This window comes from Neopelma chrysocephalum, unplaced genomic scaffold (assembly GCF_003984885.1).
Source record: "Neopelma chrysocephalum unplaced genomic scaffold, ASM398488v2 Primary Assembly neopelma1_76, whole genome shotgun sequence".
Taxonomy (NCBI): domain Eukaryota; kingdom Metazoa; phylum Chordata; class Aves; order Passeriformes; family Pipridae; genus Neopelma; species Neopelma chrysocephalum.
In genome coordinates, this window is record NW_020897737.1 from 4,133,978 (window position 1) to 4,149,025 (window position 15,048).

Consider the following 15,048-nt stretch of genomic DNA (forward strand, 5'->3'; position numbering starts at 1 on the left):
AAGAAAGTACTGTTTGGTTGGGGTTTTTTTCTTTTTTCAGTCAGTTGATTGTCTGTTTTAATATCCATCAGTATCCAACCTCTAACTGATAATCAAGGTTCTCTTGTGATACATTTGGAATCATATCCAAATTTGTGAAGTCAAGGGATTTTTCAGCCTGCATTTGTCGTTATTGCTTTTATAATATTTGAATAAGGCAGCCGTGGCCTTGGGGAATTTAGTGGTTGCCTTTTGCAATTGAAACTATTCATTAATATGGTTTTGTACCATGAATTTTAAGATGTTATGCCTGCAAGACAAACCTTACTAATTTTGCCTTTCAGTTACATTTTTTAATACTCTGAGCAGTTGTGTGAGAACCCAGAATGATATTTCAGTTTGCAATGTTTGTATTTCTGACTGGGCTGAATGTGGTGAACAAACCAATTAACTTTAACCTTTAATTTTTTTTATTTTTTCATACTTGACATAGAGGTGACTTTATCTTTGAACTCTACAAATTTTTGTCTGGTTCAAAACCTAACTTAAATAAATGTTCTCTACTCTAGATTGTCTGTTTTATTTCTCCTTTCCACTTTGTGTTATTTTGGGGATGTTTCAAAAGGAGGCTCCCCGAAGTGCTGTTTGAACAAGAGTGGAAAGCTCAACAGAGAAGATTCTCAGAGCATATGGAATTTTACGTGAGTCGCTATCATCACTCTGGCAAGAGCCTAGCTGCAAAGTCCTCTGCCTTCTGGAAAATGCTTTGTTAATTAGTCAAAAAGAAAGTGGACTTTACTACAGTGTGGAAGACTTCATCCATTTTCTTTATAATACAGCAAAGGAGCGCTAGAACAACATGTGCCATGCTGTGGTTAATTTGGACTACACCCACCGAAAAGGCTCTTCCTCATCTCAGTGAGGTTGGGGCAGGTCCAGCTGCCAGCCACATCTTGTGTATTGACTGGGAAAAAAAGCCTTCTGACCCCTCCTTCACCAAGCCAATTTAAATGTCACTTTTTGTATATCCAAATAGTTCACTGTACTATTTTGTATTTGATTAAATTGTACCGTTACAAAATCACCAGCAACTCAGTATCTGTAGTTTTTTTAGCAGGTTTTTTTGGATTAGATATGCATCATATTTCCACTATGGTATATCCAGCTTTTCAGCCTCTTAAGAAGCAACAGCACCAATAACAACGCTCCTTTGTTTTAAAGCATTGAAAGTATTTGTTTGAAATATTTAGTGTATTTCCTTACTTGATTATATTGCCTCCTTCATTCATCTAGAGACAATGCTATCATCATCATTTATGACTAGAATTAATGAACCTACACTTTTTAATCATTAAATTTGAATAAAATACTAACTTGTTTGCTTTTAAGTTACTTAGTTGTCTTTCAGCTACATGGGAACTGGGTGTTCTTTGCAGCACTGTTAAAATGGATTCTGACTGAATTAGTTACAGTATTGCATTACTTCACATCATGATTGTTCTTATAAAAAGTTTATTTTGTTGGAAACATTTTGTTCAATGAATCGTCATAACCTTGATCCAATATGAAAAAATATATTGGCAGTAAAATCTATTTACTGATGCAAATACTGTATGAAGATAATAGAATTTAAAATTTTGTATTGGTTTTTCTTGTATTTGGAAAAGTTATATGCCTTTTTCTGGAGCAATGTTTCTCAAACTATATATTGCTGGTTCCAAGGGAGTTAATGAAAGGTTCAAAGAGTTTTAAAAACATTAAAAGAATTTTAGATAGTGTATATTAAATATTAATTACATTCATTGTTTAGAGAGAAAAAGCAAAAATATTATGCTGACTCACTGGGGACGCCCTCTCAGTTCCTTCAGGATTGGGGTTGGGAAAAGCAGCAATAGGTCCCAATAGCAAGAGGGAGGTGGGGAGTGCATGGCAAAGCTAACCAGGGATAGAACAGCTGCGAGGGGAGAGGGGACTTAGGTGTCTGTATGCTATCAGTCAGTACTTACAGGGACTTCCTATTTCCCTGCATTAGAGAAACTAATGTGCTGTAAGTAAAGATGGTTGGTTACCTCTTCCCTGGCCAACTGACTGTTTGGGAAAGGCTCCATGAAGACTAATGATCCTGAAGGAGGATGGTACATTCAAAATGTTTAAGAAATAGTACTCCAAAATGTATTGAAATATGGATTTTGTGTCTGTCATTGTGGGTTAACATTGATGCAGGGTCATTTGTGGAACATTTTTTAGATTACTGCAAATTTTAATATGTAAATTCTAAACTTTTTCTGCCAGGCTATTCCCATGGGTCAAGTATTTAACTCTTTGGACTTGAAAACTTTTTAGTTTTATTGCTGTATCAGCAATCCCCCTTGCCCTGACTAGCCTGCCAAAAGGAACTGCAGCAGGAAAATCTTTACTCCTTGGAAGATAATTAACTCAGGGATATCACTGATTTCCAAGGCATCCAATTGAGAAATACCTGAATGGAGTTCCGTGTGGTTTTCCTGTTCAATGTGCCTGCATATGGTTCACTGAGTGGCTGCCATTGAACTGGAGAGCTACATGAGCTGATTTACTTGCAGGTGACCAGATTGACTTGAATGGTTGAGGTCTCTAAATTTCAATGCAAAATGCCACGTAGATGCACCATACATGGAGGCCATGGTCTGAAGGCTTTCTTTTCAATCAAGGGGGTCTGAGGATTTTTAATTCTTTATAAAAATGAAAGCTGAACTCCTACAGCACAAGGTGGTAGGTACAACAGTGCTCTCAGTGTGTTGAGCTACTACCAGGAGAGACCATTTGAACGCTTTTACCATGTAGAAATTCTTACTGAGCTATTGCTTTACTGGTGAAGTCATGATAACTACTTTTTTATTTTAAAAGTGGTGGCCAATTTTTAAATTTGGATTTCCCTTTTTTTTCTAATTAAACAGCTTTTCTGTTTCTGCGGAAATAAGCAGAGTTGAGTTTGGCAATACAAAAGAAATTTGGAAAAGATACGAGAATGTTTTGAGACAATCCTACAGGATTGTGCTTCCACTTGTACTAGATTGTATTACAATTTCTATACCCTTGGGAGCTCCAGGTGCCCTGGGAAGATGTACCCGCCTTGCCATCCTATGAGGTACCACATCCATCCAGACTTTCACCAATTACACTGTATTTTCACCTCTGAAAGTGTCTGACGTGGGAACAGTTACCTTCAGTAAACTAGATAGCTTGTGGTTTTCTGTGTTAGACCGAACACCGTTTCTTTCTATTGCATTCACTATTTTAACTACTTTCCTGTGCCAAAAAAATAAACCAAAATAGGCATTTTTCAAAGATGTACAAACCCAATCTGATTTCCAGCATCAACCAGCAAATTGTCTGGACGACAAACTGACCTGTATGTTGGGACTGTGTATTACACCAAAAAGAATCCTCAGACTTTAGCAAAATAATTTTTTTTTCCCAGAAATTAACTCAGTATCAGTAGTATTTAAATGATTGCAGCCAGGTATTCCAGGCTGTAACATAAGGGAAATTCTTTACCTGTGTCCTCTAGCCCTCCAGCAGCTTGTCAGGACTGCCAGAGGCACATCAACCCCTTGTACATCCAGATCACTCTTATGCTTGAGCATGACTTTCCTTACATGACATAAACTCCTACTGCGTGCCACCAGTCTAGTTTCTGGGACTCCCTTTCCTCTTATCTACCTATTCACACTGGTAAAGTAAAGGGTTGTCTTCTTCTTCTAAGTAGAGAACAGCAAACCCCTACCCCAGGCTGTCTTCCTCCAAGTGCTCCTGCTGGTATAAGCCATGAGCAAACAGCTTGGGCTTAAGTGTAAACAGTATCTAGGTCACAAAATTCTGTTGTTTTACAATGAAAATTAATTCAACAAGCACTCAGCAAGGTGTACTTGTCATAGAAGTGCAAGGTATCAAAAAGGAAATAACCAGTGTTGTGAGTGGTTCAAAAACATCTATGACTACGTTGTCACAGATAAAAATTTAAAGGATGAGGTTTTTGTTTCTCTGAAAATTGGGGGGGGGAATTCAGGGTGTTTTTTATGGGTTGGGTTTGGGTTTTTTTACCCTGTTTTACCACCAGCTTTATTCTTACTTTTGCAGACTTTTGTCTTGTTTTTAGTGGTTGTAAAGTCTTTTACCTGTCTGATTTTGTGTGTGTGTCTTTCTTCCTCTCTTCCTGTAAATACTGGCAGTCTTTCCTTGGCCTGGCTATAGAATACTCACATTAACTCTAATGAGCAAGGAAAGAATTAAGCAGTATCACTGTTTATAGGGTGCAGTTTTTGAACATTCAAAAAGAGAAAACTTTTGTCGGTTTATAGCTGTTGCTTTAAAGGTGGACTTGCAAAGTTTTAATAAGCAAATTTTAAGCATACATTTTATTAATATTTGAGATAAATAACATCTAACACAGCTCTGTTCCTAAAACAAGGCAATAACTGGCTGAAACATGGGGTTTCCTAAGTGATATTCATTGTTCCTACATACAGATTTTAAAAAAGTAACACCATGGTGGGGACTTCACTTGATAAGCATAAATTTGAATGGCTTATTGCTGGTTTATGAAAAGCCAACGTTTTGAGGAAGTTCCTGCTGTTAAACTTTTGGGGATTTCTGTACTATAGACATAATGCTACAGTGTCAAGATTATTATCTAGAAAATGAGAACTGATTATTCTGCACAGGAACGCCCTTTTGGTCTGTTATGAAGTATTGTTAATAGTGCTGGCAGAAGGATCTTTCTATGCACCCGTTTAGTCAACATTTAGAGCTTCTTTGCTGTCAATACAACATGAAATGTTTGTATTCTCCAGTAGTTACTAAGGTCAGAAACTAGAGATATAGTGAACTCTCTTCGATCCCGGCACTTCTTTTTTCAAGGAGATAAATTCCAAAAATATAGCAGGGAAAAAACTCATTCTAAGCAAAACTCAGCATTTTTTAATGTGAGATTAATTTTAGGTATACAACAATACTCTTGTACTTGCTGTTTTGCTTTTGCTTTTGCTTGAGTTTTGGTATCACGCAAACCAAGCCACATAAGGCTTTCCTTATTAGGAAGACATGTTATTAAGTAGATTACAGCAAACAAAGTTTTCTTCTCATTTAATTTTTCTGTATCTGTGTAGAGACTGTTAAAAAATCTTGCTGTAATTTTCAGCCCTACAGTGATTTAATAAAGTTAGTTAAACTAAGGAAGAAAAAGGTGTACCTAATTCACGAGATAGAGAGAGAGAGATGTGATTAAGGAAGGATCCTGTTTGGACTGGAATGATAGCTAGTATGCATGATTATTCTGCAAGGAAGGTACAATTTGTTTACCTGCGACTAAATGTTATTTTATGAGGAGAATGCCCAGGGGAATGATGAATAATAGTAATCTCCCATTGAATCTGTGTGTTCTGAGGATGCAGTACCTGATTTAACAGCATCTGCAGGCATAAACTGAAGCTTTTACAGTTAATTCTTAAGCTGTAGAACAGATGGGGGGCTTGACATTCAATTTAATGCCTACTTACGCACCTTTTACTGTAAAGTAGACTTTTTCTTTACAATGTTAGTTTAATTAAGGAATTAACTGGATTCTTTATATTATTTACTCATTACGATTTCAACAGTAGCTCTACTGATCACCATTTTTATGAGCATTGGCAATAATCTTGCTGTGCTGAAGGGAAAAAAGATGTAATCAGAGGAGTCAATTTTATAAGCACAATGCATGTGCATTCATAGATCTGTCTCCTTAGCATGAGTGTTTTTTAGTCAGTTTAAGAGCACACAAAACATTAGAAATGCTAACTATTTGTTTAGCTTTCTGAACTGTAGTCTGTTTATGGCTTTTTCAAGTAAAAATGTATAATATTTAAGGATAATCTTGATTATTTCTCTTTCTCTTTTGAACCAGCCTCTTATTCCTAGAAGTCCTACAAGCAGTGTTGCTACGCCATCCAGTACTATCAGCACACCTACAAAAAGAGACAGCTCTGCCCTTCAGGATCTCTACATACCCCCTCCTCCAACAGAACCTTATGTTCCAAGGTAAAAAAGATCATTTCAGGGTACAATTCAATGTAAAAAATATTTTTGAGGTAACTGACCATTTAATTCCTACCCATTTATCAGCCCGCCCTGCAGAATAGGCTGCATTTTGCAGGTGAACTGATTATTAAGGGTAGATATGTTGAATCAGACCCACAATGTTCTGAATCAATGTCTTGTCTGCAAAACTGACAGTAGGCTTTAGAAAAGAGGGTTTAGTACCCTATTTTCCCAAATATGGGGTAATCAATTGACTGTAACAGTCTCATCCTCTTTCAGAAGAGCAAAAGTTACCTGAGACCCTGAATCCATAATCAGAAAAGGAGTTCGTATCTTTCAACTTCAACAACAGCAATTATTAGTCCTGCCATAATGTTTTCTTTTTTAGATATGTTTGATTAGATAGCATTACAGCAAATTTCAGGACTGTGTTTTGGTGTGGCCACTCTGCTGGATTGTGCAGTGACTGTCCTGTTCCCTGTAAATGTACCTGCTACTCTGACCTGCCACCTGGAACAGGCATTGTCATCTCTTCAAGGTCTCTGGGCTTTCTGAGCCAGAAAAGCAGCAGATCTTTCTTGCAGATTCATCAACCTACCTTTACGTGACCTCAAATGATGCAGTGTAATTGTATAATGTACACGGATGCTGCTTTCCTAAAATTTTGAGAGATTTATGGTCTACAAATAATACAGAAGTAGCTACCCAAAGGTCTAGGAATGTATTTAAGAAGAATCAGAATTTTTAAAGCTTCTATATTCTTACACAGAGGCTATCACATGTCTGGTCAATGTATTTTTAAATTACTTCTTGCTTTTCTTTTAGTTGGTCTATTAGTTTAGTCTTTTAGTTCTTGGAAAGTCTATAAGAGCAGCATGTCCTTTCTTATACCCGAGTTTCTCGTGGCTGAGGTTTTCTTAGACTTTCCTATCAGTAACTCTTCCAGCCAATTAGGGAGATGTATGACCTGATACTGGCAAGATTTTCCAGGGAGTCATCCAAGAGTGAGGTATAAGGCATATTAAATTGCTTAGTGGGGAGCATAAGTTGAGATTCTATGATAAATTCTTACTCTTCAGAGACATGAAAAACCTTCCAGGGCAAAAGAGTGACTTTGCATTTCATGGTGACGTCACAAGCCTTTTGTGAAGCCTTGTGTCCCGTGTTCCTTCCTCATCCGTGCCTCATTGTACCTGGCTTGGTTACTATTTCTTGGGGGAAAAAAAAGGCCATTTTATTTGAAATGTGACATGTATAACACAGTTGAACTTGCTGACGTAATTAGTCTAGTGTTTGTCTTAGAGTGAGATAGACAAACATAATACATTCACTATTTTTTTGTCTTTTAATTAAACGAAAACACAGTCACGACATTTGAATTGTTTACAGAAATTAAATTTATATTTTATCTCCGTCTTAATAATATTTTATTTTGCTTATGTAAATATTTTAAAGACATAGTTTTCAGAAAATTGAGGATAAAGAACCAAGTATTTAATTCTAATCCATTAACAAAAAACCTTGGGAAAAAAGCCCCCAAAACACAATCTTAGGTTTATTTCTTTTTGAATGCAGTAGTTATATGGTGAAGACTTGTTGCTCCTGAAACTATACCATCTTAAAAGAAGTAGTGCCTTTGTACTGCTTCTGATTATGTTTACCGTCACAAAAATACTTTTATTTGATAAGAAATGCATCCTCTTTATTGAAATATTTTTAGTGATCATTCAATACTCATCAGTTTTTGAGTTCTGCTCTAGAAATTGAGATCTTCAAAATGTATTTTGATTATTTATTAGTAACATCTCTTAAATCATTATGATAATGCGGTAGTTTGGATGAATTCTGATTAAATCTTATAATACATATTAGTACAAGCTATAATCTCATGGAGAGATTAAGCTTTGTACATTTTAATTTTTTTATCACCACAATCCTAATGGACTATACTTTATTTCACCTGTCACATAGTGTACAGTGTTTCTGCACAATTTGTTTTTGCATTACATCCGGGTTTTTGTCCATTATTAACTATATTAAATCATGTCTTTATTTTGGGTTTTATCAAACTGTTCAGCATATGTTTCTCAGTTTGTTGTTGCCATTCCAAAAGAAAAAAACAAAATGAAAAAGCCCTCCTTTTCTTACTGGAATAGAGTAAAAGACTTGATATTTTTATAGAAATTGTAAAATCCAAAACCAGACCACCTTATTGATGATACCCACAGATAGCACAGCCACTGACATAAACTGCACATGGATGGCATAAAAAAAAGGGACTGGCACTTTCCATGTGCCAGTTGCTTAGAAGTGTTGGTCATAAATCAGTGCCTGCTCAAATTTGTGGAATGCCTTTGGGGATGAGAACTGCAGCCCTCATCTCCAGAGGGCTGTGGCAAAGGGTGTTTGCCTGGTGGCTCTGCACTTAACTCTGTGCTCACAGTAAAGATCCCTCCAGCTCGGGCTGCCCTGCTTTCCTCGTGCCAGCTCCTGATGGGAGTTGCAGCACTGATTAGCGTCTGGCTGTTTTGTGTCAGTCTCCATTGTGTTACCTGCTGGAGTCCCCCTGCACTGTCAGCACAGAAAGCCTTTCTGTGATCAGAGGTGACCCCACAGCCTTACTGGGGCTGCACCAGCCCCCCTCACTGAGCCAACACCAACGCTGCTCTGGGAAAGCAACCTGCCAAAGCAGGGACAGAAGGACTCCAGCAAAAGGCACATGACCCCAGCTTCTCTCTTGAATGTCTCCCATGTGTTTGGCTGCCCAGGAATAACTGTCTGATTAGGTCTTTTGCAACCATCTCCAGGCACAATTCTACCAGCAGGTTTACTAAATGAGCCCTGGTTCACCTAGTGCAAGAGAGGACTCCTAACCCAGTACAACTTGCTCTCTTGGTTGATGCCTTTGAGTAGTTTGCATTTTCAAAGAGTAGGGCAGGGGTGCAGGAAAGCAAAAATTGTTATCTTGAGGATCTGACACAAACTTCAAAGTGAGCACTGTCCTGGGATAGCAGCTTATGAGCAGGTGTTACACGCCATATTTGGTACTGCATGGATGTACCTGTACAACTTCTAGACCTGAATGGATTGTGCAAGACTATGTCTGTACATCATCTGTGCCTGGTTCTTCTTGATCTGAGGTTAATTTGTAAGGAATCAGATTGAGTTTGCTGGTGCTCCATATAGCCATGTCTTAAAACTATATGATGTATTTAAAAATGCAAATCTAGAAAAGGTAAACATTATTCCTCTGCCCTAAATCACAGAAATAGGTAGATTCCAAAAATAACAAGAAAAAAAAAGAGTAGCTACACATCAATTTTATTTCTATAATTCTTTTCAAGATAAACCAATGAGATGGATAAGTCTGTAAAAGAATTGAATAAGCAGAGATATGTGAGGTAACTGGCATATACAGGCATACATATACATATATGAGGTATGATCCTGATGTGGGTGGATGTCATCATCTGTTTTGATGCATGAAATACTGATATAGGCCCATGTTTATTGAAATATTTGCAGTTTAAAAACATCAATGTTTTATCTCAATATACTAAAGCCCTCTCTTTTTAATTAAAGGGATGAAAAGGGAAATCTCCCCTGTGACGATGTTGGCAGACATATAGTGGGCAAACCGGTTCATACAGGATCCGAATCTCCAAACTCGTTTCTTGACCAGGAATATCGGAAACGCTTTAATGTGGTTGAAGAAGATGCAGTTTTATACTGCTATGAATATGAGAAAGGAAGAACAAGTGGTCCTGGAAGGAGAGAGAGCACACCGACATATGGTATGGCATTGATCTAATAAAGATAATCACCTTTCATTGATTTTAGGATTTTCGTGCATCTGCTTTTGTTTTTAACCACGAAAATATTTCTGGTGGCCATTGATTTTGCTAAAAATTCTATACTACTTTAGTCCAATTTCAATCTAAGTGCTTTATTCTGTTAAGGGAAAAAAAAATACTTACCGTGTTAGGGAGAGCAAGTCCAATTTTATATCAATGGTTTTTCTGAATATAAATGATATAATTTTGTTATCACCTTAATTTTCCAGATTATATTTCAGTATCATTTTATAGAAAAAAACAACTAGCAGAAGCCCATATTTTTTTACTAAAAATACAGGATGAAATTGTTCTCTCAGTATAACGGCAAGGCTTGTATAAGTTTAGTAATTCAGCACTGGAAACATTTTCCCAGGTATAATAATGATCACAACCACTTCAGGTTTACCAAGAGATGACATGCTGCTTTCATGCTGCACTGCTCTCTAGAATTCTTTAATTTTTCTTTAGTCCCAGAATTGAAACATGACTGATGACAGTTTGCCTTTTTTTTTTTTTGTAATACTATATGAACCTCCTGTAACTTCCTATATGGGAAGTGATGACAATTATATATAGCAATTCCTCTTTATTTGAGATTATAGGTTTTTAAAGGAAGAATTTTGCATGTAAACATGCGCATGTATTCATGCTACTTCCACGTCTTGGATTTTTGGCTTTTTTAGGATGAAAATTCAGGAACAATTTCTGGTGAGAGTTTTGATGCTCAAACTCTTGTAGTCCCAGTTATTTTCCCTTTGAACCTGTTGGAACTCTTTCCTTACCTATTGTAACTTGTTTCAGCTTTGGACTGGGAGAATTGTTTTTCTGTTGCCAAGTAAAAAACTGGGCAGGCATAGAGTTATTAGACTATAGAAGAAAATGAAGAGGAAATATCATGTTTAAAAATAAGTATTTTGACTGCTATGGTGTTAGCTGAGCACACACTTGAATATTTTTTCACCCTACTTGCTATATTTCCTCAATTTTTAAACTGAGCACAGGCTGTATTTTGGAGTTGTTATAGTAATCCTGTCATCATATAGCTTTGTGAAGAAAATAGATATAACTTATGAGGAAGCATGGATCTAGTACATCATGCAGCCAAGCTCCAAAATCACCTGGGAACCTTGATATAAATTGAGCTTGAACTGTGTAAGGTATCCTCAGGACCTGGAGCAATGTGCTTGCACAACGTTAAAGGTTACATTTTCATAAAATGCACCTTTTCTACACAACTACATGATCCTGCTGCACAATCTTCAGTATCCTTTTGATTTCAAAGTGTTTTCAGGTGTTTTTTAACAATGCCCATTGTGTACAAAATAACTACTGAGTTTTTGAAATGGATATATCAATTTTATTACTCCAGTATTTCAGATAATACAATTGGTGAATGCAGTCAGTTCCATTACCAGAGATGTACTCTCTGTTCCAGACATTAAATTTTAATACTGGTGGTTGAGAGTGAAAAAACCCACATTTCTTCTTCAAGGACTTCTAAATCTATTATTTTGTTATAGGATAGCTTTTTTAGCCTTTTTTTTCTGTTAGCAGAAAGGGTTATAAAGACATGGATCAAAGACTGCACTGAAAGTCAGTCATTATTTAACGCATTTGTTATACAGCCTTTCGCGTTTGATCTCACTTCTTTTTTAATGAATTCACACCATCAAGTCTATTTCCATTTAAATGTGTTTTCTAAAAATATTCTAAAAACATTTCAACATTAAATTCTAAAGTTTTCCACATATGGCATTTGTTATCATAAGGTTTGTGGCTAGGCATGACCTTAGGTTTTCACAGAAATCCGGAAAATGACAATAACACTTTTCTGGCTTATGGTGATCCATTAAAGAAGGTCAAAGAGAGTTCCAAGGCCTAGCGAAATGATTGTTTTTAACATGTACTGATCATTAATTATGTGGTGGTGTCAATTTTTTTTAAAAAATAACTTCTTAGTCCTCTTTCATGAGAGGTTAATAAGGCCCTCCATAATTTCTTTTTTGGAATCTTTTTTTGACAACGTTAACAAAGAGATTCTCTTTCATGCTCTTACTGGCTTTGTATAAATTTGCTAGTTGGCCTTGGAAAGCTTCTGATCATATCCCAAGGAAGAAATTTCCTGAGTGTAGTCAGCAGGGAAAAGAGATTTAAGGAATTCATGGGGCTTAAAAAGAAGGTGACAAGGAGAGGTAACAGGTAAATGAAACTTAAGTAAAGAAACAAATTTGATCATTGCAGTTTTAATGCCAGATACAAAATCAGGTGAAGGTTTTGTATAAAATTTGTTATGTTACTTTTGATAACCATCAGACTCTACACAATTTTGTATCTTTTGTATTTTATTAAGTGTGCCATATCTATCAATAAGATATTGTGGGTTAAGCCTTACAAAGAAAAGAAAGTTTTATTTCTAGAAAAAGAAACTGTCAAAGCTACTTCTGATCAAGTAAACATGAGCTGAATACATCCCCACTCAGGAAATTACTTAATAACTGTGTATGCTAAGTCTCACTGGCTTCAATCAGACTTAAATATGTGTCCATAAATAGTAAAATGAATGATAAATAAAAAGTTTAAAATATACATTATATTCCTGAACAGTGATGTATTTGTGACTTGATCCTGTGGTTTTTACAGAACATACAGCTTTTTTTTCAGTTGTTTTTTAGAAGATAATAAAAACTTTTACCATTATGCTGCCTGCATGGTATTGGCATGTTTTCCATGGGCACAATACATCTGTAGGGAGATAGACATTTGAATATTTGTTTTCATCATAAACAGGTCTTTCTTTTTCAGTGTATCATGGGTTTAACCTCAAAAATGTGGAATAAGACCTTTATGTAGGGGCTCTCTACTAAAATAATTTTCGAGACTTCTGAAGTTTCTACTTCTAGCTTTGCTACTTTTAAAATCAAGTTATTTACCCAGTTTTTGGTTTTGTGACTGGTAGATTGATTTAAATGATTTCCCTTGTTGGGAAAACTTTTGTTTTCAGTCTTACAGATATTGTGCTGTATGCTACTCTGTGTTTTGTTTAACTTGCTAGAGAATTCAGACCACTCTAAGTAACCTCACTGAGTTCCATAGCACATTTTCACTGATTTCCAACTATATTTGTGCAATCCTTAAGCAGGAATCATAGTTTACAGCATTGTTTTAAACGAATTTGGCAGCTTCCAATCAAAATTTAAAAGACAGGATAGTCTTCAGCTTTTCTGTCTTCTACTGGTTAAAGTCAAAGTGAATTTGGCAATAATAATGCATTTTGCTTTTTGTGGATGAAATGCTACAAAAGAAATTACATGTAGAGGTTTTCTACTTCCTTTCTTACTCAGTCTCTGATGGATCTTTTAGGCCCATCAGCAAATGTGCTGTTTGCGAAGATACTTTAGTGATATGGACACATTTCTGCTACCAACAATTCACATATGCTTTAAAACAGTTCTCCCATGTGTGTGCCAGGGGCTTCCAGAATAATAAATAGATATTGTTCAGTGAAAATTTGATTGTGTTTGTCAGTGTCAGACATCAGTCCGATGAAGATTTTGTATGACACTGGGTTTATTTTCTAAACTTAAAAAAAAAAAATCCATCAAATACTTAGCTGCTTTTTTTTCCTGTTAAAGAAAACAGAACTCCTATCTTAACCTCTTGTTCAGAGGCAACACTGCATCCTCTTTCATAAGCAACACTGTAGAATAGCAGCTTAGCACGTAATTTGTTCTTTCTTCTAAAAAATGTTAGTTTAATGCTGCCTTATGGTGTGTGATCTCAATTTTTTTCTCTCTTTCCAGGGAAGCTAAGGCCTATTTCTATGCCAGTAGAATATAACTGGGTGGGGGATTATGAAGATCCCAATAAAATAAAAAGAGATACTAGGAGAGGTAAGTCATTTGAACACACCTTTTATATAAGGCATTATGGATTTTATCTTGCTTTAAGCTATATATTTCAACCTCATTTTGCTGCTTGCTTAGCTATATATTTTTGTGAACCCATTTTGGGGTTTTCTCTATCACATATACCTAATTTTTTGCAGCACCTATTTTAGGATTGAGGAAGTTGTTTAGCCAGGCAAAAGAAAGTCGTGACTGCAAAGCCATGCAGTTTGTCTTAGCTCCATATTGGCATTTCATTGATTCAGCTGTATTATCCTGTCCATTTTGGAACTGACCTTAATTTTATAATACTAGAGGACAAATGTGTGATTATTACTGCTAAATATTTTTATGCATAAATGAGAATTTTATATGTCATATTTCTCTGCCTTCCTGAGTTCTTTTTGGATGGAAAACATTCTAGAGCAGCATGGGATTCACCTCAAAATCATAGGGGTTTAAGTTCTTCCAAATTTTGGGTTGTGAGACTTGGATACATAACTCCACATACAAAATTATGACCTCTGAGATGGTTACTATCACCCAGGAACAAGATGTTACAGTAATGATAGATCTTTCTGGTAAAATATGAACTAAATGTTCAGTAGGGATCGAAAAAGGAAACACTTAGGAATTATTAAGAAAAGAATACAAGACAGATTTAGACAAATTCTTATGCTGCTGTGTCAGTTGTTGCTTATGGGATGAGTGTGTGCTGTTCTAGTCTCTTTAATCTCTTAAGAAAAATGCAGTAGAATTGAAGAAGGTTTAGGAGACAACAAAAATTAATCAGATACCTGAAGTTACTTCCAAACCAGGGTCAATTAAATAGACTGACCATCATCAGTTGGGGGAATTTAGGCAGGATATAATAAACGTTTATAAAGTCTTGTGCGGAATGAAATGAGGAAATAGGTTTGTCACTGTTTAATCTGAAATAAGACCCAAGAGATCAAATGTCTCTGCCAAATGCTGGTTAAAAGAAAATGAGCAGGCTTCTCATGCAGTCTGGGTTGAGCTAAGGCACCTCTTGCTACAGGAGGTTGTGCATACTAGAAGTTCACATTAATGCAAGGAAAGACCAGACAATTTTGTGAAAGGGAAATCTGCTGAGCTTTCCTAAATTCACAAACATTGCTTCTGGGTCAGGATGTCTCTCAGCTGCAAACTGGTAGATGCTTCAGGGTATTCAGGGAAAGTGTGTATGATACAGCGAATGATCTCCAATGAGTGTTCAAAGCAAATGACTTTTAAATGTATGGCACCAGTGACATTTGTATTCATTGGACTCC

General features: G+C 36.2%; 1 protein-coding gene across 6 annotated transcripts in view; it reads left to right on the top strand.

Annotated features, from left to right (window-relative positions):
- CNKSR2 (connector enhancer of kinase suppressor of Ras 2) overlaps positions 1–15,048 on the top strand; it is a 209,964-nt gene that overhangs the window by 119,777 nt on the left and 75,139 nt on the right. For all 6 annotated transcript variants that reach the window (XM_027689124.1, XM_027689125.1, XM_027689119.1 and 3 more), the window contains 3 exons: positions 5,903–6,036; positions 9,619–9,830; positions 13,673–13,762. In XM_027689124.1, the coding sequence (XP_027544925.1) occupies positions 5,903–6,036; positions 9,619–9,830; positions 13,673–13,762 (436 nt within the window). The remainder of the gene's footprint in view (positions 1–5,902; positions 6,037–9,618; positions 9,831–13,672; positions 13,763–15,048) is intronic.